We start from the raw sequence: 26,062 nt of genomic DNA, 5'->3' as shown, positions 1-26,062 counted from the left end.
TCTATGTCTAGTTTAATCTGCAACACAGTTTTATAATATAATTGCCTATGTATAGTGGGGGTCACTGCTTGATCTCTCACTCTCAGCTAAGTGGTCCTTGGCCTGACCTAAAAAACATTGAAGACCCTGGCTGGCCTGCATGTATTATTAACGTTTTAAATACATAGCAGATGTACAAGCTCACAACGCGTCTCATTTACAAACCGAAACCGAATAGGCCGGAAATGCATTTTTAGCCATTTTCTGACTAATATTTTCTGCGGCCGAATATTCGGTGCATCCCTTTCAACACAGCCATCTTTTTAGAGTACATTGTGCTTCATGTTGACAAGCTTCATGGAGATGCTAATTTTCCTTTCTAGCTAGTTTTGGCACCTGCCCACAGAGCCAAAACTACTAGTAACTAATGTACTGACCATGGTATTACTGTGTTAAAACTACTGGTGTACTGACCATGGTATTACTGTGTTAAAACTACTGGTGTACTGACCATGGTATTACTGTGTTAAAACTACTGGTGTACTGACCATGGTATTACTGTGTTAAAACTACTGGTGTACTGACCATGGTATTACTGTGCTTAACTGACCAGCCAACTGGCCTGACCTGACCCCCACAGAGAATCTAGGTTGTATTGTCAAGAGGAAGGTGTGAGACATGAGACTGAACAATACAAATTAATTTACGGCTGTTATCAAAGCAAATCTGGGCTTCCATAACATCTCAACAGTGCCACAGGCTGATCACCTCCATGCCACGCCCCCATTGATGAAATAATTCCTTAAAAAGTAGCCCAGACCAAGTATTAACTGCATACATTAATATACTTTTCAGATGGTCGACATTTCTTGTTTAAAAAATAATTGTTTTTGTGGTCTCGTAAAATATTCATTGAGATATGTTTTATTTTATTTTATGAGCTGTACGCCATACTCATCAAGATTAAAACAAAAAAAGGTTTTAAATACTTCACTTTAAGCAGAATTAATTGAGAATATATGAAAGTTTCACTTTTTGAATGATGTTACAGAAGAATAAAAAGGTTTTAAATACTTCACTGCCTGAGGCCGATTCTAAAAACTCTAAATCCTGACCTAAGGTTTCTGAAAAACTTCAAATATTTATATAGCAGAATCAAAATGTTTACATTTTTGAATACTGTACATACTGTACAGAACCCAAATATGGGTTCCCGATCTGAGTGGGTAAAACACAGGGGGGCAGTCAGACAGATATTTCGTGAAGCCACTAAGGAAATGAAAGTTCATATAATGGCCTGTTGTGGCGCTGTCACTGGACCCAAAAAAAAACCCATAGCCCCATAGAGGTCCATGTATTTGGGCCCAACTTCACCTAGACTGTATTACCTTAATAAACATGGTCATGAATACTTTCTGCTTCCAGTCACTAGTTTAAAGTCTCATTTCTAATATCATAATATTCTTTTTGGAAAATTATGGTCCCATTTATAAAATAAATTACCATAAAGTTGCGCATGTTCTGAGGGGCGTGGCTACCGTTACAGTCTATGATCGGGATCCCCAACCCACTCGAGTCAAAATAAAAACCAACGAAGAAGAAGGGGGGAAGTCCCGCCTCGTTGTCTGGGCGAGCCAATGGGCCAGCTGGGCCCAAACGGATCTAGAAAGATGGCAACTTACAGTGCAAGGAATTATTGGCTTCATTTTACGTCCATGTTAGACCCGGGGAACGCTTTGTCCATATTTTTTACAGTCTATGGTAAAACACCAAAATGGCTACTAGGTCAGGCTAGCGTTTTTGACGGTACATTTAGCGTCATATTGGCTATAAGAAAATTCCACGTTTAGCTATTTCCGACTATAATAAAGCCTTATATAAAAGGTTGCTGATTCACAATAGAACCAAATATTGGCATCCTGGTTGCTTTAGGGGCAGAGGGCACTGAGGGGGCAGCTGCCCAAAGCCCAGAAAAGGGCACATGTGTGCATGTGTAGTGTGCACCGATTTAATTTTGGGGTGGTCTTTTTTGGGCATCCCTTGTGCCATTTCACATCAGAAATAACCAACTATAGCAGACCTATGTTCCACAATAACTTGGCCCGTATCCTTGGTTAGTAAAATAAGCAATACATTCTCATTACCATGTATACATAAAAATCACACCTGTGTGAACTGAAGTGAGGGCGCGGTTATCATTGTACATCATCCATTCTTTTTGTAGGACAAAAATAGCCGATTTGCTCGTCTATGTAACTTCTCCACACATTGTCAATGGGAATTTAATGTTTGTGTAAGACGAAAATCTACACTATAGCTGAATATCAAAAAATATATATATTTATTTGGGGACTTTGAGGCAAAAGGGCAGGTACCCAAGCACCAATCCCCCCTTTGCGCATGCCTGCATATGATGTAACCAGCAGGTAGAACATGATTGACCCTCTTTCAGGGTAGGCATTCTTTGCAGTGACAGTCACTTCGTGGATGACCTTTATGACGTTTGCAGTAAAAGTAAAATGTCTGACTATCCATTTCATGAAGAGGGGATCTTAAAGATATGAAAAAAATAATGTCACATTGTTGATAAAGAGTAGGACCAAAATTACAAGAGAATATTGCTCAGAAAAGTCAACTTTAAGGCCTGCTGATTCACAATAGAACCACATATTGACATTCTGATTGTTCTGGGATCTAGGGACACTACCTGTAGGCCATTTATCCAACATGTTGTTGGGCCTACACATAAACATGGGCACACTCTGGACCTGGTTATTTCTAGAGGGCTGAACATCACTGTGGAAAGGACTATTGAAAGGCCTGAGCTATCAGACCACTATCTGCTGTGTTTTAATATGACTGTCTCTGATCTAGAGAAAAACATCACTGAATATACCATAAAAAAGAGCTTGGAGAAAAAACAAACTCACCATCCACCTAGAGATTCTTAAAAAGTCAACAGTCGCCTATAACAAAGCCTTGCGTCTAGCAAGGCAGGCATATTTCTCTGGCATTATTAATGAGAACAAGAAAAATGCCAGAGTCCTATTCTCTACCATTGAACGACTTTTAAACCCCCCCCAGTCCTACAAGCAGTCATTCCCGGCCTCTAAAGCTAAGTGTAATGAGTTTGCATGCTTTTTTGACAACCATTTTTTTAACAGAGCTGATATTATGAATGGTGCTGCTGCTAGCGCAAACCTTCAAACAGCAGCTAATGGTCCCAATGAAGACTGCTGTAGTTAAGCCCCTTCTCAAGAAACACAATCTTGATCCCTCTGTTTTGGGTAACTATCGACCCATTTCAAATCTACCCTTTCTGGGCAAGGTTTTAGAAAAATGCATCTTTCATCAATTGGATGTGTTTCTACAGAACAATGTGCACAACAAATTCCAATCTGGCTTTAGGAAAGGTCACAGTACAGAAACAGCACTTGTAAAAGTAATGAATGATCTTAGGGTGTCTGCTGACAAGAAACATGTATCCGTTCTCTTACTTCTAGATCTAACGGCTGCATTTGACACGATTGATCATTCAATTTTAATACAGCGTCTGGAGCACTGGATAGGCCTGTCTGGTACGGCCCTGTCCTAGTTTTCCTCCTACCTATAAAATAGAAGTTACTTTGTCAATCTAGCCGAGTTTGACTCAGACAAACACGACATCAGTTCTGGTATTCCACAGGGCTCGATTCTTGGCCCTCTGCTTTTCTCCTTGTACATACTGCCATTGGGCGAACTCATTGCCAATCACGGAGTAAATTTTCATTTCTATGCTGATGATACCCAACTATATCTTTCTGTGGCTCCAGATGATCCCTGTGCTTTAGACCCGCTGGTTACCTGTCTGTCTAGCATCAAATGTTGGATGAATGAGAACTTTCTCAAGCTAAATGAGGATAAGACAGAAGTTCTCATAATCGGTTCTAGTGAACAGAAAGAATCAATATTAAGCAGACTTGGCAACCTGACTGTAGAAAGTAACAGTACAGTAAAGAACCTCAGGGTTATTATTGATTCTGAATTGAATTTTAATTCACACATTAATCATGTTACCAAGATTGCCTTTTTTCACCTTAGAAATATTGCACGAATGTGTCCTTGGACGATGCAACAACGCTAATCCACGCCTTTGTTTTTTCTCGGCTTGATTACTGCAATGCACTTTTTTCAGGACTGCCTAAGAAAACAACTGACAGATTACAACTTGTCCAAAATGCAGCAGCCAGAGTTTTAACTAGAACTAAGATGAGAGAACATATTACTCCAGTTTTGGCATCACTGCACTGGCTTCCGGTTGTTTTTAGGATTGATTTTAAAATTATTTTACTTGTCTATAAAGCTCTCAATGGTCTCGCACCTGCCTGCCTAAATATGTCCCAAACCACCCCCTAAGGTCTTCCACTGCTGGCCTGCTCGCTTTGCCTAAAAAAATGGCAACAAAAAAATACGGGGAAGCAGCTTTTTGCTTCTACGGGCCGTCGGCATGGAACAAGCTCCTACTGTACCTTCGTCAGGCAGCCTCTGTAGACATTTTTAAAGCTCAGCTCAAGACCCACTTCTACAACATTGCTTTTAATTGATCTTTTATTTTTTATTTCTTTGTTATTCATGTCCTCACTGTATTGCATTACTGCTTGTTTTTTGTCGTTGCCTTGCTTTTCTTTTATTCTCCATTGTTCTGTAAAGCACTTTGAGCTGCATTCCATGTCATGAAAGGTGCTATACAAATAAAGTTTTATTATTATTATTATTATTATTATCTGTGCAAGTATGATGTAAAAACAATCATCAGGTAGAAAATGACAGATTACTTTCTTGGAACTCCCTCTTTCAGATAGGCGGTTTTTTTTGCCTACTGTATGTGGTGAGTCACTTCATAGATTAATTTCATGACTTTTGCAGTAAAAGTAAAACTACTGACCATCCACAAGTCAAAGTTATGAAAAAACACAGTCAGGTTTTGTACTACCCCATTTTAGAAGAGTATCACCAGGATAACAAGGGAACATTCCTCAGAAATGTAATTTCCGCCTATAGAAAGTCCTTATATAAAAGGCTGCTGATTCAACATGGAACCAAATATTTGCATTCTGATTGTTCTGGGATGTAGGCATAGTGCCTGTAGAAAATCTATGCAAGCATGATGTAAAAACAACCAACAGGTAGAAAATGGCAAAGGATTGACTTGGAACTCCATCTTTCAGAGTAGGCGTTTTTGGTGCCTATGTGGTGAGTAACTTCATGGATCAATTTCATGACCTTTGCAGTAAAAGTAAATCTCGGGACAATTCATTTCATGAAGGGGACATCCTAAAGATATGAAAAAACTATGTCCTGTTTTGTTATACCTCGGGGAGGGGTACCTTGAAAACTAAGCCTCTTTTTGAGGGTTTGGTCCTGTACTACAATCCCTCCCCAGGATGGAGAACTTTCAAGCCCGGTTCATGTCGTATGAAAAGACTTTTATTTTATTTTAATTTCGACGTCAGGTCTAAATGGGTTTTAGTCATCATAGCTTCGTTTTAATTTTAGTTTCCATTTAGTTTTCGTTGGTGAAAAAAAAAAGGTCATTTTTCGTTTTAGTCGACCAAAATAATCTAACACAGGAATCTAAAGGCCAAACGGAGGACGGTGTCTTACCCAGGCCGGCCTGTTGGTGGCGCTGTGCTGCGTTGTTGTTGGCAGGGTCCAGCTGGGCGTGGCCAGCAGGGTGGAGGAGGGCATGAAGAGGGGCGTGGCCAGGTGCTCCGCAGGGTCTGCGTTCAGCCAATCACGGAGCTGCTCTGTGCTCCTGCACCAATGAGACGAAACGGACAATTACTATTGGTATCAAACTGTACCATTCAGGACGGGAACCCCTTTTGGTGTTTTAAAGGACAACTTTAGTTTTTTTCAACCAAGGTTCATGTTTTAGGTTGTTATTAGAGAAAGTAAAAGATGAGTGTTAATTCTTTTTCATTTGCTGCTTTCTTTCGTTTTAGGGATTTTAGCTGTTTTGTACAGGGGGGCGGGGGCATTCGAGCATGGGGCTAAATATGTATTTCTTTACAAAATGTTATAGCGATTTATTTATTTATTATTTACTATAGTCCTAATAAACCCCAGGAAATTACATCTGGCCACAAATACATCACAGGATCTACTGAATGTGAAGGAGGCCTACTGGGGGGAAGCCACACTGTGTGTCATAGGCTCAATGTCAGTCTTCAAGATCCTAGGTGCCTCTGTTCAACCAGAGGAAGTCCCTATGATCTAGTTCCCCCCAGTTTCAGGACACTCATGGGAAAAAATGCTTTTTTCTACGCAGCCACTACTCTGTGGAATGCACTCCCTCCAGCCCTGAAATCCCTAAATTCTATTGCAATATTTAGGAAAGACCTGAAATCATGGCTCCATCTACACACTCACTGGTCATAGTTAGCTTCCGACCCTGGATAGCCCATCTCCCATGCTCAGGACCATTCTCTCAGGGTACCTCTTGTCATATAGCTCCCAGCCTTATATATATATATAAGGATTATTACTTGCGCAAGCAGAGCGCGCAAGTAATCATTTCGCCCGGTCTTCGTTCACCGTGACAGCCAACCCGCCATTTGATGTGTATGCAAAAAAAACAGCAAATCCGTGCCTGGTTTGCTGGGACCAGATTACATAAATGACCATATGTCTTACGTCATCATTTAGAGCTAGTCATACGTATACTATATACATAATCAGTAAAATAAAATAGCTAATTGTGCCTGATCTGCTGGGACCAGAGTACGTGGTGAGTATATGTATGACTAGCTCTCAATGATGACGTAAGAAATATGTCATTTGTGTAATCTGGTCCCATCAAACCAGGCACAAATCTGCTGTTTTATTTGCATACGCATCAAATGGCGGGTTGGCTCTCACGGTTTTTGGCGCAAAGTAACCACAGTATACCGCTAATCAACTTACAACTACATACTATATAGAGTATGTAGTTGTAAGTTGTAAGTTGTAAGTCATTCCTCTGGTTGAACAGAGGCACCTAGGATCTTGAAGACTGACATTGAGCCTATGACACACAGTGTGGCTTCCCCCCAGTAGGCCTCCTTCACATTCAGTAGATCCTGTGATGTATTTGTGGCCAGATGTAATTTCCTGGGGTTTATTAGGACTATAGTAAATAATAAATAAATAAATCGCTATAACATTTTGTAAAGAAATACATATTTAGCCCCATGCTCGCATATATACGCATATATACGTATGTCTTACGTCATCATTTAGAGTTAGTCATACATATACTATATACATAATCAGTAAAATAAAATAGAAATTGTGCCTGATCTGCTGCGACCAGAGTACATGGTGTGTATATGTATGACTAGTTTTTTGGCGCAAAGTAACCACAGTATACCGCTAATTAACTTACAACTACATACTCTATATAGTATATGTATACGTATGTCTTATCATGTCACCTTCACAGAAACAGGGTTTTAACCCTTTCAGAACCACTGACACAGAAAACAGGGTTTTAACCCTTTCAGAACCACTGACACAGAAACAGGGTTTTCAGAATGTTTTTTTAGAATCGGCCTCAATCCTATATGTACTTAATCCAGAGGTTTTCACCTGGTGGTCAGTGGAGGTGCGTGTGTGTGTGTGTATGTGTGCATGCGTGCGTGCGTGCGTGTGTGTGTGTGTGTGTGTGTGTGTACCGGTGGCTCAGAGCCCTCTCCTCCTCCAGACGGTGTAACACCCGGTGGGGTAACATCTCCAGGGGGCTGGGGGTGTGTGTGACGTCCAGGGGGGGGGGAGGGGGGGCCCCCGGGGGCCCCACAGGGTCCGAGCGGCTCCGCCAGAACAGCTGAGATCTGGAAGGGGTGGAGGTGGTGGGGGGGGCAGCGCTGAGGACACACACACACACACACGCGCACGAACACGCACAACACAGTTCAATGTTAAACACATGCAGGCTCTACGCAGAATTTCTGCTGTCTCAGTGTGTGTGTGTGTGTGTGTGTGTGCGTACCTGTCTCTCTGCTGTCTCAGTGTGTGTGTGTGTGTGTGTGTGTGTGCGTACCTGTCTTTCTGCTGTCTCAGTGTGTGTGTGTGTGTGTGTGTGCGTACCTGTCTTTCTGCTGTCTCAGTGTGTGTGTGTGTGTGTGTGTGCGTACCTGTCTTTCTGCTTTCTCAGTGTGTGTGTGTGTGTGTGTGTGTGTACCTGTCTTTCTGCTTTCTCAGTGTGTGTGTGTGTGTGTGTGTGTGTGCGTACCTGTCTTTCTGCTTTCTCAGTGTGTGTGTGTGTGTGTGTGTGTGCGTACCTGTCTTTCTGCTTTCTCAGTGTGTGTGTGTGTGTGTGTGTGTGTGTGTGCGTACCTGTCTCTCTGCTGTCTCAGTGTGTGTGTGTGTGTGTGTGTGTGTGTGTGTGCGTACCTGTCTTTCTGCTGTCTCAGTGTGTGTGTGTGTGTGCGTACCTGTCTTTCTGCTTTCTCAGTGTGTGTGTGTGTGCGTACCTGTCTTTCTGCTTTCTCAGTGTGTGTGTGTGTGTGTGCGTACCTGTCTTTCTGCTTTCTCAGTGTGTGTGTGCGTACCTGTCTTTCTGCTTTCTCAGTGTGTGTGTGTGTGTGTGTGCGTACCTGTCTTTCTGCTTTCTCAGTGTGTGTGTGTGTGCGTACCTGTCTTTCTGCTTTCTCAGTGTGTGTGTGTGTGTGTGTGTGTGTGCGTACCTGTCTTTCTGCTTTCTCAGTGTGTGTGTGTGTGTGCTAGGGCTGACCTTCGATCACGCTTTTGATGATCGACGCTTCTAAATAAATTTGTTTCGATCGTCGACGCTTCGTGGGGCATCTTATAAACTGGGTGGGGGGCGCGAGACGAGCAGTGACGCTGACGCACAATGAATTAGGCTTAAAATAAAACAGCGATATAGCTGCAGAAGATAGAGAGGAGCGCATATTGGATTGGTCTTTTATTTAACAATTAAACAGCGCCTGAAACAGGCATTACCTCTCCATCAAATAAAAATATATATAATCCAAACTCCTCTGTCAATTGTAAACAAACGGTAACATGAATGAACTCTTCAAGCCTGACACTTGTCAGAAATAAAATCAACCACGGTTGATTTGATTGATCATAAAGTTAATGTGACTGAGTGTGCGTATTGGAAAAAATATATAAACTTCACAGATTATAGATCACTTGGAATTATAACAATCTGTTGAGTATTGCCTGAATAATGCCACTAGTGAAATCCCATTTTTTTATCGACATGCGATGCCGATGGAGAAATCCCACATAGTTAAATTACCTCATAGTCATGCTGCATGCGCTGTTGGTCGATGAAGAATTATAATCCAAGGTTTGTCAATCATATTATGGTTTAGGGTTGAAAGTAAACCATAATAAGTCAACTTTAAGAAGAGATCTGCAGTCATTGTGCTGCAGACAGTGCAGAGTGCATGAGAGCAGCTCCGCTTGCTAATTGAGTTGACATTTGCCTTCACTGCATGGCATTACAGTAAATTGTTATTTGCCAGCACCTGCTCCAATATAGGCCTAAATCAAACTTTATTTATATAGCACATTTAAAACAATAGAAGCTGACCAAAGTGCTGTAGGCCTACAGGCTGAAACAAGTGGAGCATCACCATCGGCGCACAAAAAGAACATAATTAAAAAAAAAAACACAGGCAAATAGTATAGGCTACATAATTACAATAATACGATCAGGTGCAATTAAATGCCAAAGAGAAAAGGTGTTTTGGTCTGGGTCTGTAGGAGCTGCTCTGCTGCATGGGAGTTCACAGTGATGGAACAGGTCAGTCTTCAGACAAGAAAAATATATATATATCGCCAAAATAAATCTATAGGCCTAGTTTAATTCGTGCCATTATACTAGCCTATATGCACAACGCAGCGCATGAGATTGCAGATCTTTGAATTTTCGGTGCGCGCACTCACCATGTGAATCCAAGCAGGTCCTCACAAGTATAATGTACACCGCCAGGCTCCACAAGGTTCTCAGCGCAATGGCGCATCGATAAAAGTTGGGATTTCACTAGTGGCATTATTCAGGCAATACTCAACAGATTGTTATAATTCCAAGTGATCTATAATCTGTGAAGTTAATATTTTCATTTGGGTGTAAGTAATGTTTTTATATGAATTATCAAACATGGTAGGCTATATTTAATGTCCACTGAGCTGTGGTGTGCTTGCCTACACTCTCTCAATTAGGGATTTTCTCAGCGGTTATTTTCACTCTCGTGTACAACCTTTATTCAAATAGGGTATTTTAAAATGCAACCACACTTTCGATTTATTTTTCCTGGGACTGCAGCTGCACTTGTTCAGTTGACTTCCTTGTTGTTAACACGGGGAAAGAGGAGGCATTGCGATGTGCTGCGAGGCGCGAGCATGGCTCGCGGACCAAATGGGCCGTGTCGCGGACCAAAAGCGGCCACTTTTTTAAATATGACTATTCGATGTTTTATTTCAAAATCGATTCCCGTGCGTATCGATTGAACGGCCTTTAATCGATTTTTTTGGGTCAGCCCTAGTGTGTGCGTCGTACCTGTCTTTCTCAGTGTGTGTGTGTGCGTACCTGTCTTTCTGCTTTCTCAGTGTGTGTGTGTGTGTGTGTGTGTGTGCGTACCTGTCTCTCTGCTGTCTCAGTGTGTGTGTGTGTGTGTGTGTGTGTGTGCGTACCTGTCTCTCTGCTGTCTCAGTGTGTGTGTGTGTGCGTGTGCGTACCTGTCTCTCTGCTGTCTCAGTGTGTGTGTGTGTGTACCTGTCTCTCTGCTGTCTCAGTGTGTGTGTGTGTGTGTGTGTGTGTGTGTGCGTACCTGTCTCTCTGCTGTCTCAGTGTGTGTGTGTGCGTACCTGTCTCTCTGCTGTCTCAGTGTGTGTGTGTGTGTGTGCGTACCTGTCTCTCTGCTGTCTCAGTGTGTGTGTGTGTGTGTGCGTACCTGTCTCTCTGCTGTCTCAGTGTGTGTGTGTGTGTGTGTGTGCGTACCTGTCTCTCTGCTGTCTCAGTGTGTGTGTGCGTGTGTGTGCGTACCTGTCTCTCTGCTGTCTCAGTGTGTGTGTGTACCTGTCTCTCTGCTTTCTCAGTGTGTGTGTGCGTCTCACAGCTTCGGACCACTCCTCAGGGGGCTCGAAGCCCCCTAGTGTATCCGCGAGGAAATACACCAACACCTCCCCGTCCTCAGTGACTGAGCCTACGCACGCACGCACACACACACACACACACACACACACACACACACACACACACACACACACACACACACACACACACACACACACACACACACACACACACACACACACACACACACACACACACACACACACACACACACACACACACACACACACACACACACACAATTAACGTGATGAGCAATTCATTTTCAATTATCATTGTTTTTGTTTTCTGTAAAGCGCGGAGAACGACAACGCAACGCCAGCGTATTTACGTGGGCTGCGGTCCTGGGAAATCGTTGCGCGCATTGTGCTCATTTCATGCTCATTTCCTGCTTAACCAGACCTGGATTAATAACCTGCTAACCTAGTTAACCGCCCGCCCCAAATAATCCAGGTCTGGTTAAACAGGCTAATAAGACATAAGAACATTGTGGCATATCGCCCTGGGAGGGCGGGCGGACGGGCGGGCGGACAGACAGACAGACCTTCACAGACAGGGGGTCCGGTGGGGGGCCAGTCTTTCATCTTGTGGTCGATGCAGAGCAGCACGATATCGTCCCAGGGGACGTGGCGGTACGCAGGGCCGTCTGCTCCTCCTGGGGGCCCCGCCGCTGCTCCCCGGGGGGTCCACGGGGCCCCCTGGGAGCCCTGCATGCTGACGCTGTGCAGCAGGTGGTCCAGTCTGGACATGAGGAGAGGAGCTCTGTGGCGCGAGGCTGGGATCAGGGAGCAGTACCGGTAGATGGACCCGACCAGCTCTGACCAGGAGGCTGGAACACAATAACATGTTATTATAACAGTAGATGGACCCGACCAGCTCTGACCAGGAGGCTGGAACACAATAACACTATAAACCATTTACAATTAAAATTTAGAGCATAAAGTGCTCAAATGCTCGTATCGGTACTAGTACGAATGAATAAACGGTATCTCCACTGACCGTGTGGGGCGGGCTCCGGGGTCCAGGCTGGGATCTGCAGGCTGAGCAGCGTCTGACGCAGCCAGGCCAGGTGGCGCTCAGAGTTCCATCCCAGGTGAGGCAGCAGGTGTCTGGGCTCGGCCTCGTAGAACTCCCCCGGGGGCCACGAGAGGCTGGCCAGGGCCTGGGAGCAGGGAGGGGCCATTATCAATTATCATTGTGACCACATTTGACTGAGGGGCTGTCATTGGATTTCGTCGTTTCATGTCATGTGAAAGCAGGGAGTCATAGCTTCAAATCGACATATTGGTTGTTCAGTTTGACCAACCGGTTTTGGAGATATGGCTAATAGAGTAAACAGAGTTGAGAAAACAGGCTTGAAAGGTTCACTTCTGTGGACTCTAACATTACACCTAGCTACATGTTTAAGCATTTATTTCATATATGTCTTCTGTGGTCTCTAACATTACACCTAGCTACAGTCAGGTCCGGAAATATTTGGACAGTGACACAATTTTCATAATTTTGGCCCTGTACGGTACCACAATGGATTTGAAATGAAACACTCGAGATGCAATTGACGTGCAGAATTCCAGCTTTAATTTGAGGGTATTTACAACAAAATTGAAAGAAGGGTTTAGGAATTGCAACAATTTTCAAACATAATCCCCTCATTTTAAAGGACCTTAAGTAATTGGACAAATTAATATAATCATAAACAAAATGTTCATTCTTAATACTTTGTTGAAAAGCCTTTGCAGGCGATGACTGCCTGAAGTCTAGAACCCATGGACATCACCAAACGCTGGGTTTCCTCCTTTTTGATGCTTTCCCAGGCCTTGACTGCAGCTGTCTTCAGTTGTTGTTTGTTTGCAGGTCTTTCTGCCTTAAGTTTTCTCTTAAGCAAGTGGAATGCATTCTCGATCGGATTCAGATCAGGTGATTGACTCGGCCATTGTAGAATTTTCCATTTCTTTGCCTTGTAAAACTGCTGGGAAGCTTTCGCAGTATGTTTTGGGTCATTGTCCATCTGTATGGTGAAGCGCCGTCCAATCAACTTTGCTGAATTTGGCTGAATCTGAGCAGACAGAATGTTCCTATAGACTTCAGAATTCATGAGGCTGCTTCCGTCTGCTGTCACATCATCAATAAACACTAGTGACCCAGTGCCATTGGAAGCCATGCATGCCCATGCCATCACATTGCCTCCACCATGTTTTACAGATTATGTGGTGTGCTTCGGATCATGAGCCGTTCCAAGCCTTCTCCATACTTTTCTCTTCCCATCATTCTGGTACAGGTTGATCTTAGTTTCATCTGTCCAAAGAATGTTCCAGAACTGGGCTGGCTTTTTTAGATGTGTTTTGGCAAACTCTAATCTAGCCTTTCTATTCTTGAGGCTTATGAATGGTTTGCACCTTGTGGTGAACCCTCTGTATTTGCTCTCGTGAAGTCTTCTCTTTATGGTAGACTTGGATAATGGTACGCCTACTTCCTGGAGAGTCTGTCTCACCTCAGTAGATGTTGTGAAGGGGTTCTTCTTTACCATGGCAATGATCCTGCGGTCATCAACCGCTGATGTCTTCCGTGGACGTCCGGGCCTTTTTGGGTTGCCGAGCTCACCAGTGCGTTCCTTTTTTTTCAGAATGTACCAAACTGTTGATTTGGCCACTCCTAATGTTTCTGCTATCTCTCTGATGGATTTTTTCTTTTTTCGCAGCCTGAGGATGGCCTGTTTCACTTGCATTGAGAGCTCCTTAGACCGCATGTTGTGGAGCATTGAGAGCTCCTTAGACCGCATGTTGTGGATTCTCAGCAAACACTTCCAAATGAAAATGCCACACCTGAAATCAACTCTAGGCCTTTTGCCTGCTTTATTGATGATGAAATAACGAGTAATGGCCCACACCTGCTCATGAGACTGCTTTTGAGTCAATTGTCCAATTACTTAAGGTCCCTTGAAATGAGTGGTCTATGTATGAAAATTGTCGCAATTCCTAAACCCTTCCTCCAATTTTGCTGGAAATTCTACACTTCAATTGCATCTCAATTATTTCATTTCAAATTCAGTGTGGTAGCGTACAGGGCCAAAATTATGAAGATTGTGTTACTGTCCAAATATTTCCGACCCTGACTGGTACATGTTTAAGCATTTATTTCATATTTACATGTCTTCTGTGGTCTCTAACATTACACCTAGCTACATGTTTAAGCATTTATTTCATATATGTCTTCTGTGGTCTCTAACATTACACCTAGCTACATGTTTAAGCATTTATTTCCTATTTACAGGTCTTCTGTGGTCTAACATTACACGTAGCTACATGTTTAAGCATTTATTTCATATTTACATGTCTTCTGTGGTCTCTAACATTACACCTAGCTATATGTTTAAGCATTTATTTCATATTTACATGTCTTCTGTGGTCTCTAACATTACACCTATAGCTACATGTTTAAGCATTTATTTCATATTTACATGTCTTCTGTGGACTCTAAAATTACACCTAGCTATTATGTTTAAGCATTTATTTCATATTTATGTCTTCTGTGGTCTCTAACATTACACCTACCTACATGTTTAAGGATTTATTTCATATTTACATGTGGATTTCAGCTCTGACACTTATTCCAGACATGCTCTAGTATGTGAAGAGTCTGCCTGTGATATATTATTATTATATTAACTAGAATTTCGCGGGCCTGCGGCCCGCTCATCCTAGCACCATTCGAAGAAGGCAATAGCGGGATGCGAGTGCTGTACTGTACCCCTTTGTACTGTACTGCACTCCTTAGTATTGCACTGTACTGTAATGTTGTCCTCTGTACTGTACTGTAGTCCTGTGCTGTACTGTGCTGTACTGTACTGTTAGTGTTGTTATTGTTCTTCTTCTTACAATGATTATTATTATTATTATTGTTATTATTACATGGATTATTGTTCTGATGTGAGCTTGTTTGTAAATGAGTGAGTTTACAGGTGACCATGTATGATACAACATGGCAGGGTTTCCTGCACAATGTTGTTGGCATGGCGCTGCGCCATGCTTGAAATAAATTGCGCCATGCCAAGCTGCCAAAAAAATAAAGAAAAGGGGGCTAGTGAATCATGGTGTGTGTGTGTGATATGAAATGTCCAGTACCTCCCCAGTGCTTCCCCAAGTGCCACCCCAGTGTCTGCCCTGCAGTGTCTGCCCAGTGTCTGCCCAGTACCTCCCCAGTGTCCGCCAAGTGCCTCCCCGGTGTCTGCCCTGCAGTGTCTGCCCAGTGCCTCCCCAGTGTCCGCCAAGTGCCTCCCCAGTGGCTCCCCAGTGTCCCCTGAGTGCCTCCCCAGTGTCCCCCTGAGTGCCTCCCCAATGTCCCCCTGAGTGCCTCCCCAATGTCTCCCCAGTGGCTGCAGTTTCTCCCCAGTGCCTCCCCAGTGTCTCCCCAGTGCCTCCCCAGTGGCTGCAGTTTCTTCCCAGTGCCTCCTCAGTGTCTGCCCAGTGCCTCCCCAGTGTCCCCCTGAGTGCCTCCCCAGTGTCTCCCCAGTGCCTCCCTGAGTGCCTCCCCAGTGTCTCCCCAGTGTCTCCCCAGTGCCTCCCCAGTGTCTCCCCAGTGCCTCCCTGAGTGCCTCCCCAGTGCCTCCCCAGTGTCTCCCCAGTGTCTTCCCAGTGTCTTCCCAGTGCCTCCCCAGTGCCTGCCCAGTGTCCCCCCATGTCTCCAATAGCAATATACGATCAATAATACAAATTAATCTTAATTAATTAATCAAATTAATTAATTAATTAATCAAAATGTTCCTTTGGCCGCGCGCCAGAAGCCCCCCCCGCGCCCAGCACCATGCCAAAGCTTTTTCCTGCAGGAAACACTGCATGGGTACACCTTTTAGCTCACATGTTGTACTGTACCCCTTTGTACTGTACTGCACTCCTTAGTATTGCACTGTACTGTATATGTTGTCCTCTGCACTGTACTGTACTGTACTGTTATTAGTGTTGTTCTTCTTCTTCTTCTTCTTATTGTTATCCTGCCACACTAATAGACAATAAATATATTTACATCTGTAGCCTATATTGTGATTACATTTGACCGTACATTTGACTCTTGTGAAATATTCAGTAAAGTATTCTGGTGAAATATTCACCCCAAGTTGATAAGATATGCAGACAATATAATACCAAGAACCCCCAGTTTGAAATGCATTAGGCTACAGACCCCCATTTGATACCATTTGCTCTCTGGGAGTACACTATCATCAGTGTTAATTTAACTCTGAAAATCAGGGTCCATTTGGTTCCATTTGTATGCTCTTGGAGTATGATGACTGTGCTAACAGTATTATCATAAAATATATCTCAGTTTGAAGATTCAAATTATGGATAATAAATAACAATCCAACAATATATTTCATATGTGTGAGCTTGTAAAGTAGAATGTTCAACCTAGAGACAGTGTTGCCAAGTCTGATCATTATAAGCTACTTTGGACTTGGACTGTAAAGTTGCTTTAAAATATTGGTAGTCCTTGACATGGAAATGTTTGAGTTCCACTGCTCTAAAACAACATTAGACAACGAAGTTTGACAGTCAGCACTATAATTGATAATTTTAAGACTAATTTTCGGAGCATTTCTGATTTACCTACTTTGAACTGGCCTATTAACATTTTTATAGACCTGGTTGCTTGTTTCACACTCACATCCACGATATGTTTTGTTTTGGCTTGCGCATGGATGTTTTTTTTGTTGCCTTAGCATCTTTAGCACAGTAGCTATCAGAGGCTGCAGCAGCTGTTGCTGTCATGAATAACAGTATTTAGCACAAGTTTCTGTCCCAGAAGGATATGCGTGGCTGCTCCTCCTCCTCACACACATGCACGCACGCACGCACGCACGCACACACGCACACACGCACACACGCACACACGCACACACGCACACACACACACACACACACACACACACACACACACACACACACACACACACACACACACACACACACACACACACACACACTGCTGCGATAGCCTGGTTAATAAACTGCTGGCACGAGTGCTGCTACTGCAAGCAGTGTAGAGTGTAGACTGTAGAGTAGGCAGTAGGAGTGGCGCAGGCTTAGAAGGGCGCCGTGAATTCACGACATTAAGGGGTAAGAAACCATCCCAGTCGCGTGGTTCATGTAACGCGTGTGTCACTGTGAAGGACTGGCCCCATTAAGTGAACGCAGTTGGCGTAAAAAGACGCCAACATGACGATTTTGACGTAGGCTGTTGAGCTTGCGCAATAATGTGTTATTTCATATAAATGGGTACTGTACTGTAAATATGACAGTTGTATGAATGCAAAGTAGTGGTTGATGTCTGGACAGGCATGCTGTTGGTTTTCTGCATGGTGAGATGTGTGCAAACGGTGTGGTTTGGTAGGAGAAGACGGACAAAGGATGTGGTGTTGCGCTGTCTATTAGTGTGGCAGGATATGTGATATTAACTCATTTGGGATAAAATATAAATAAATTCAGTTTTTCTCCTCTGGTGAAAAGCTGCAGGCTGCACAATGGCGCCCCCCTCAGTCAAATCTGGTCACAATTAATTAATTAATTGATAACCTTATCGATCAATTGACGGTTAGATTTTTTTATATATACATTTTTATCCAACGATTTTGTAACGCATTTTTCACCCCTGTGTCAATTATCTAATGTGATCCTGGGCTCTACACACCCTCCACCAACCTAGTCCCCATATATGGGGGACAAGGGGAGAGCAACGGACTTGAACTCATGCTTCCTTCAAGCCCGAGTGTCCAAGTTGCTCCTTTACACCTGACAGGGGGGAGTTTCCCTGGTTGGACGTAGCGCGTGGAACACGTTATTCCAACCAGTTCCTTTACCCTCCATCAGGCGCCCCGGCTGGCCAGGGGGAGGCAGTTTAGAGATCAGGATATCTGCATGTTTTTTGTGATGGTACCTACCCTAGGGGACACGGGGAGAACATGTGAGGGTACTATACCCTAGGGGACACGGGGAGAACATGTGAGGGTACCTAACCTAGGGGACACGGGGAGAACATGCAAACTCCACACAGAAAGGCACTTTCGCCAACCCCCGCCTCGGCTATGGGCACTGGCGACGCGGAGGAGGAAACACGCCGCCAGCGCCCACAGCGTCCCGAAGCGGGAATCGAACCCAGGACCTTCTAGCTGTAAGGCGACAGCACCACCATCTGTGCCACCACCGTGCCCCCTTTTAACCGGTTTGGTTTGACGACGCCGTTCCAAGACGCAGTGTGTCTTACCTGTGAGCTGACCACCTGGGCCAGGTGGGCCAGCACGGCGTTGTAGAGGCCTATGACGGGGCCCGGGGCCTCGGGGCCCAGAGCGGAGCTGTGGCGCTCCGCGTGGTGAACGCACAGCCTGGACGTGAACTCTCTGGTCAGAGCGCTATCCACCAGCTGCACCAGAGTCTGGCTGGACATGTGGACGGAGGGAGGGGAGCGACACAGCAGCCACGACATGGCCCTTTTCACCTGGAGAAAGAACATGTTATGTTACTGTATGTTATTATGTTACTGTAAAGAACATGTTATTATGTTACTGTAAAGAACATGTTGTTATGTTACTGTATGTTATTATGTTACTGTAAAGATCATGTTATGTTACTGTATGTTATTATGTTACTGTAAAGATCATGTTATTATGTTACTGTATGTGGAAGTCATTAACCCCCTTACTGACCAACCTAATTTAACATTGGATTGATCCTTATGCCTGCACTATTCATATTTTTAAATTCGTCATTTTAATGCCAAAAGAAAAATCTGTGATATATTTTACACCACCATTTCCAGTGGTGGTGAGTACAGTAGCTCCCCTTATTTTCCTCTGAAGTGAAGCTATAATGTCCAAGACCCCGAGTATCGTCCCCGTTCGGTGTCCAAAAGAACAAACAACACAACAATGTTTACAAACCATCCACGCACGGCTCCGCTCATGGCGTGTCTCGACAGCTTAGAGATCTGTTATTTTGAATCGGGCACATATAACGAGGAGTGCCGCCGCAACGAGGGACGGCAGTTATAATACTAATCATTTTGTAAATCAAATAGCCTGTAGCCTGCAGTGGACTGTAACATTATAATACTAATCATTTTGTGAATCAAATAGCCTGTAGCCTGCAGTGGACTGTAACATTATAATACTAATCATTTTGTGAATCAAATAGCCGGTAGCCTGCAGTGGACTGTAACATTATAATACTAATCAATTTGTGAATCAAATAGCCGGTAGCCTGCAGTGGACTGTAACATTATAATACTAATCATTTTGTGAATAATACTACAGAATTATATGGATCGGTTGGTGACTATATGACGTTGATTAGGCCTAATGATTAGGCTATTCATCGCAGCCAGCTGGGTTTAACGAGATGGCTCAGTGCAACTGTTTTCGTCATGTTGCAGTCTATCGTTTGTGATAATTGATTTATAAAACATTTAGCATTATGAACTGAAGCTCATTTGGTGCGCCACAAACCAGAGGCCAGCCAGCGGTATAAACATTAAACAACCACCCCACCGTTCACTTCTCTCTGCCTGCGCACAGTCAGTAATCCATTCCAAGCCCCCCGCCTCCACTCCTCCGTCTTCCTATGAATCGCCATAGCGCAGCAGCCCTCTTCATAATAAATACATACTTGTAAGCTATATAGCCTACACATTACACAAATAACAGAATTGATATTTTTATTATAATAACATTCTTGAAAAAAGGAGAAAAAGAAAAAATCACGGAAAATCACGCGTCGCGAAGCGTTGTGAGCTTGTAGATCAGCTATTTTCAGCATGCAACCAAGTGTAAAATGACTTGTACTGGATCTCTTGTCCACTAGTCCCTTCCTAACATTTTAGTCTAGTTTTTATTTGTCGACGAAATTTCCAGTGTATTTAGTCTTAGTTTTAGTCATCGTAGCTTAGTTTTAATTTAGTTTCCATTTGTTTTTGTCAGTGAAAATAGGTAGTCGATGAACATTTTTCGTCTTAGTTTTAGTCGACGAAAACAACACTGTTGTACAGATGTTCTACTGTAGCTTAGTTTTCATTTAGTTTCCATTTGTTTTTGTCAGTGAAAATAGGTAGTCGATGAACATTTTTCGTCTTAGTTTTAGTCGACGAAAACAACACTGTTGTACAGATGTTCTACTGTTAGATGTTATGTGTTAGCTTGCTTATGGTGCAATGGTGTGTGTGTCTGACTGTGTGTGTGACTGTTTGTGTGTGTGTGTGTGTGTGTGTGTGTGTGTGTGTGTGACCTGTTCAGATCCCTGCAGGTCAGAGGTCATCTCAGGGATGTAGGTCAGTGTGTATTCAGACAGCAGCCCCTCCCCCACCAGAGAGTCCAGCATCAGAGCTGTGGAGGAAAGAAACATTACATCATCGTTACATCATCATCACATCATTACATCATCATCACATCATTACATCAGAGATGTGGAGGAAAGAAACATTACATCTATGTATACACATTATACAATATAACATCTTATAACGTTACATCTATGTATACACATTATACAATATAACATCTTATAACGTATCCATGTATACATATTATACAATATAACATCTTATAACATTACATCTATGTAAACATATTATACAATTTAATATCTTATAACGTTACATCTATGTATACACATTATACAATATAACATCTTATAACGTATCCATGTATACATATTATACAATATAACATCTTATAACATTACATCTATGTATACATATTATACAATATAACATCTTATAACGTATCCATGTATACATATTATACAATATAACATCTTATAACATTACATCTATGTATACATATTATACAATGTAATATCTTATAACGTGTCTATGTATACATATTATACAATATAACATCTTATAACGTTACATCTATGTATACACATTATACAATATAACATCTTATAACGTATCTATGTATACATATTATACAATATAACATCTTATAACATTACATCTATGTATACATATTATACAATGTAATATCTTATAACGTATCTATGTATACATATTATACAATATAACATCTTATAACATTACATCTATGTATACATATTATACAATATAACATCTTATAACGTATCTATGTATACATATTATACAATATAACATCTTATAACATTACATCTATGTATACATATTATACAATATAACATCTTATAACGTATCTATGTATACATATTATACAATATAACATCTTATAACATTACATCTATGTATACATATTATACAATATAACATCTTATAACGTATCTATGTATACATATTATACAATATAACATCTTATAACATTACATCTATGTATACACATTATACAATATAACATCTTATAACGTATCTATGTATACATAATATACAATATAACATCTTATAACATTACATCTATGTATACACATTATACAATATAACATCTTATAACGTATCTATGTATACATAATATACAATATAACATCTTATAACGTTACATCTATGTTATAATTTCCTTTTTTGACAACACTCTTTGTTAAACCATACTGCTTTTTTATTTATCTTCTTTGCATTTCGATGTCTATCCATTCTTTTAGGGAATGTGACTGCTCCGCTACTAATCAGTAAATTACAGGTTTCTTTTGTTATTTCATCCACTGATTGTTGGTCAATTAACAGTTTATTCAATTTATCAAGCTGAATGTGTTTCATGTACTCGTCTGCCTTAAGTGGATCCCATTTACCCATTTGTTGATCATTTAAGATTGCTATCGAAGAATTACACAAGCAGGCCTCACGTGCCATGTACTCCCTCCTTAGTAAATGTAGATCATTTGATTTACCAGTAAATGTTGCATTGGATCTTTTCGACAAATTGGTCTCACCAGTCATGCTGTACACATGTGAAATATGGGGGTTCGAAAAACTAGACAAACTAGAAAGATTACATCTTGCATTTCTCAAGTATATCCTAAAAGTTAAAACAACTACCTGTAGTAACAAGGTGTATGGTGAGCTGGGGAGGTACCCAATTTGTATCGCTGTTAAAAAAAGAGACTTATCGGGTACTGGGCGCGGTTGATCGAAGGGAAAGAGTAAACTGAGTCGAATAATGTACGACTGTCTGCTTAACCTGTTCAACACAGGTGCCCATGTGTCACCTTGGGTTGCACAGGTGAAGAAAATACTGGATGACTGTGGTATGTCTTACATTTGGTTGGCACAGAAATGTAATAACATTGACTGGTTGAAGCGAACTGTTGAACAAAGGTTGAAAGACCAGTTTCTGCAAAAGTGGCAAAGTGAACTCAATAGTATGACATCATGTGACATCTATGTTGAATACAAACAAGAGTTCAAACTAGAAAAATACCTTCTATGTGACAACCATAAGTATAGACAGGCTATTTGCAACCTTAGGCTAAACAACACAAGAATCCCAAAGGTCATCGGTAGATATAAAGGACTGGAAAGAAGTCAGAGGATTTGTAACCTATGTAATGAAGACAGAAATGGAGATGAGTACCATGTTTTGTTGGAATGTAAGAATACTGGCATTATGAATTTCAGGCAAAAATTCCTGCCACTTTATTTTTTTACCCACCCTTCTATGTTTAAATCAATTGCATTACTAAAATCTGAAAAACAAAAAGTAATCTATAAATTGGGTGCTTTTCTGAAAAATGTTCTTCCATTGTACAACTAGGGAAAGCCTTCCGATATGTCTATGTATATCGTGTAATCTGTAATGTATTGTATACTTTTTTTTTATTTTTTTTATTTTTTTTATCCCACGATTTTGTAACCCATTTTTCACCTTGATGATTTCATCATCTAATGTGATCCTGGGCTCTACACACCCTCCACCAACCTAGTCCCCATATATGAGGGACAAGGGGAGAGCAACGGACTTGAACTCATGCTTCCTTCATGCTTGAGTGTCCAAGTTGCTCCTTTACACCTGACAGGAGGGAGTTTCCCTGGTTGGACATAGCGCGTGGAAGGAACACGTTATTCCAACCAGTTGCTTTCCCCTCCATCAGGCGCCCCGGCTGGCCAGGGGGAGGCAGTTTAGAGACCAGGATTGTATTCTGTTGTATACTTTCGATTGTATACTTTTATGAATCTGTGCTCCAAACCATGTGATCATGGTCGTGAGTTAAATATGATGATGATGATAATGAGAAACACAGGGAAGGTTGCCGTATATTAGATCAGTCGATGGGTGGACTAGTGTAGAAACACAGGGAAGGTTGCCGTATATATTAGATCAGTCGATGGGTGGACTAGTGTAGAAACACAGGGAAGGTTGCCGTATATTAGATCAGTCGATGGGTGGACTAGTGTAGAAACACAGGGAAGGTTGCCGTATATTAGATCAGTCGATGGGTGGACTAGCGTAGAAACACAGGGAAGGTTGCCGTATATTAGATCAGTCGATGGGTGGACTAGTGTAGAAACACAGGGAAGGTTGCCGTATATTAGATCAGTCGATGGGTGGACTAGTGTAGAAACACACGGAAGGTTGCCGTATATTAGATCAGTCGATGGGTGGACTAGTGTAGAAACACAGGGAAGGTTGCCGTATATTAGATCAGTCGATGGGTGGACTAGTGTAGAAACACAGGGAAGGTTGCTGTATATTAGATCAGTCGATGGGTGGACTAGTGTAGAAACACAGGGAAGGTTGCCGTATATTAGATCAGTCGATGGGTGGACTAGGGTAGAAACACAGGGAAGGTTGCCGTATATTAGATCCGTCGATGGGTGGACAAGTGTAGAAACACAGGGAAGGTTGTTGTATATTAGATCAGTGGATGGGTGGACTAGTGTAGAAACACAAGGAAGGTTGCCGTATACAGGGCTTAAAGCCAAAAACAATCCCAAGACTGAAAATGTGTTTTTGCAAATCTGCACTGATCTCATTAAATGACCCCTATGAGATCCTCAGGACTGAAATCAGTCCCCAGGACTGAGAACTTTAATCCCTGCGTATATTAGATCAGTCAATGGGTGGACTAGTGTAGAAACACATGGAAGGTTGCCGTATATTAGATCAGTCGATGGGTGGATTAGTGAAGAAACACAGGGAAGGTTGTTGTATATTAGAATCAGTCGATGGGTGGACTAGTGTAGAAACACAGGGAAGGTTGCCGTATATTAGATCAGTCGATGGGTGGACTAGTGTAGAAACATAGGGAAGGTTGCCGTATATTAGATCAGTCGATGGGTGGACTAGTGTAGAAACACAGGGAAGGTTGCCGTATATTAGATCAGTCGATGGGTGGACTAGTGTAGAAACACAGGGAAGGTTGCCGTATGAGAATTAAGCTCCACCTCCGCGGACGACTGACGCGGAGGAGAGCGCTTCCTGGGAAGCTGGCCGTCGCGCAAGTCGTCCGCGGGAAGTGGAGCTTTTTTTTCCATCCACCAGCTGTCTAAAAACCCGGTTTTTAAGCTGAAAACGTGCACGGCTCTTTTGATAGTGTGGCAACACACACACACACACACACACACACACACACACACACACACACACACACACACACACACACACAGACAGTATACCTTCCTCCAGCTGCGTTGCGTGGGCAGCAGCATCGCTGCAGGCTCCGGGCACCAGGACCACCAGGGGCAGAGGGCAGTGCCAGCTGCTGACCTGCTGCAGCTGTCTGAGCTGCAGCAGAGCCGAGAGGAGGGACACGTCTGCGTCCTCCCGGCCCGCCCACGAGGCCCCGGCCTGGGCAGGGAGCAGCAGCACCAGGCCGCCGGTCCCCTGGAGGTCCAGGCCTTCTTCGGCCTTCAGCAGGCTGTCCTCGCTCAGAGGCCCGCGGGACACCTGCAACGGGCAGGGATGGGATGTCGTTACTCACTCACCCAAAGAAGGGGAGGCATACTTTGGTACAAGATAAAAATAAGAATCAAATTAAAACGTTAAAACGACCGAATTAAGGTTGGTGAGGGGTGCGTTAAGACGACCGGATTAAGGTTGGTGAGGGGTGTGTTAAAACGACCAGATTAAGGTTGGTGAGGGGTGCGTTAAGACGACCGGATTAAGGTTGGTGAGGGGTGTGTTAAAACGACCAGATTAAGGTTGGTGAGGGGTGTGTTAAAACGACCAGATTAAGGTTGGTGAGGGGTGCGTTAAGACGACCTGATTAAGGTTGGTGAGGGATGCGTTAAGACGACCGGATTAAGGTTGGTGAGGGGTGCGTTAACACGACCAGATTAAGGTTGGTGAGGGGTGCGTTAAAACGACCGGATTAAGGTTGGTGAGGGGTGCGTTAAAACGACCGGATTAAGGTTGGTGAGGGGTGCGTTAAAACGACTGTATTAAGGTTGGTGAGGGGTGCGTTAAAACGACCAGATTAAGGTTGGTGAGGGGTGCGTTAAGACGACCGAATTAAGGTTGGTGAGGGGTGCGTTAAAACGACCGGATTAAGGTTGGCGAGGGGTGCGTTAAAACGACCGGATTAAGGTTGGTGAGGGGTGCGTTAAAACGACCGGATTAAGGTTGGTGAGGGGTGCGTTAAAACGACCGGATTAAGGTTGGTGAGGGGTGCGTTAAAACGACCGGATTAAGGTTGGTGAGGGGTGCGTTAAAACGACTGGATTAAGGTTGGTGAGGGGTGCGTTAAGACGACCGGATTAAGGTTGGTGAGGGGTGCGTTAAAACGACCGGATTAAGGTTGGTGAGGGGTGCGTTAAAACGACCGGATTAAGGTTGGTGAGGGGTGCGTTAAAACGACTGGATTAAGGTTGGTGAGGGGTGCGTTAAGACGACCGGATTAAGGTTGGTGAGGGGTGCGTTAAAACGACCAGATTAAGGTTGGTGAGGGGTGCGTTAAGACGACCGGATTAAGGTTGGTGAGGGGTGCGTTAAAACGACTGGATTAAGGTTGGTGAGGGGTGCGTTAAGACGACCGGATTAAGGTTGGTGAGGGGTGCGTTAAAACGACCAGATTA

General features: G+C 43.0%; 1 protein-coding gene across 1 annotated transcript in view; it reads right to left on the bottom strand.

Annotated features, from left to right (window-relative positions):
• mcm3ap (minichromosome maintenance complex component 3 associated protein) overlaps positions 1 to 26,062 on the bottom strand; it is a 73,536-nt gene that overhangs the window by 5,944 nt on the left and 41,530 nt on the right. The window contains exons 25-32 of the mRNA XM_083772075.1: positions 24,665 to 24,935; positions 20,374 to 20,471; positions 18,362 to 18,592; positions 12,107 to 12,269; positions 11,652 to 11,936; positions 11,051 to 11,177; positions 7,674 to 7,862; positions 5,623 to 5,773 (exon numbers count right to left, since the gene is read on the bottom strand). Coding sequence (XP_083628201.1) covers positions 5,623 to 5,773; positions 7,674 to 7,862; positions 11,051 to 11,177; positions 11,652 to 11,936; positions 12,107 to 12,269; positions 18,362 to 18,592; positions 20,374 to 20,471; positions 24,665 to 24,935 — 1,515 coding nt within the window. The remainder of the gene's footprint in view (positions 1 to 5,622; positions 5,774 to 7,673; positions 7,863 to 11,050; positions 11,178 to 11,651; positions 11,937 to 12,106; positions 12,270 to 18,361; positions 18,593 to 20,373; positions 20,472 to 24,664; positions 24,936 to 26,062) is intronic.

The sequence above is a fragment of the Protomyctophum parallelum genome (assembly GCF_964188405.1).
Source record: "Protomyctophum parallelum genome assembly, chromosome: 8".
Lineage (NCBI taxonomy): Eukaryota > Metazoa > Chordata > Actinopteri > Myctophiformes > Myctophidae > Protomyctophum > Protomyctophum parallelum.
The sequence above is the reverse complement of the archived record's forward strand: the minus strand, read 5'-3'. Positions and strand labels throughout refer to the sequence as shown.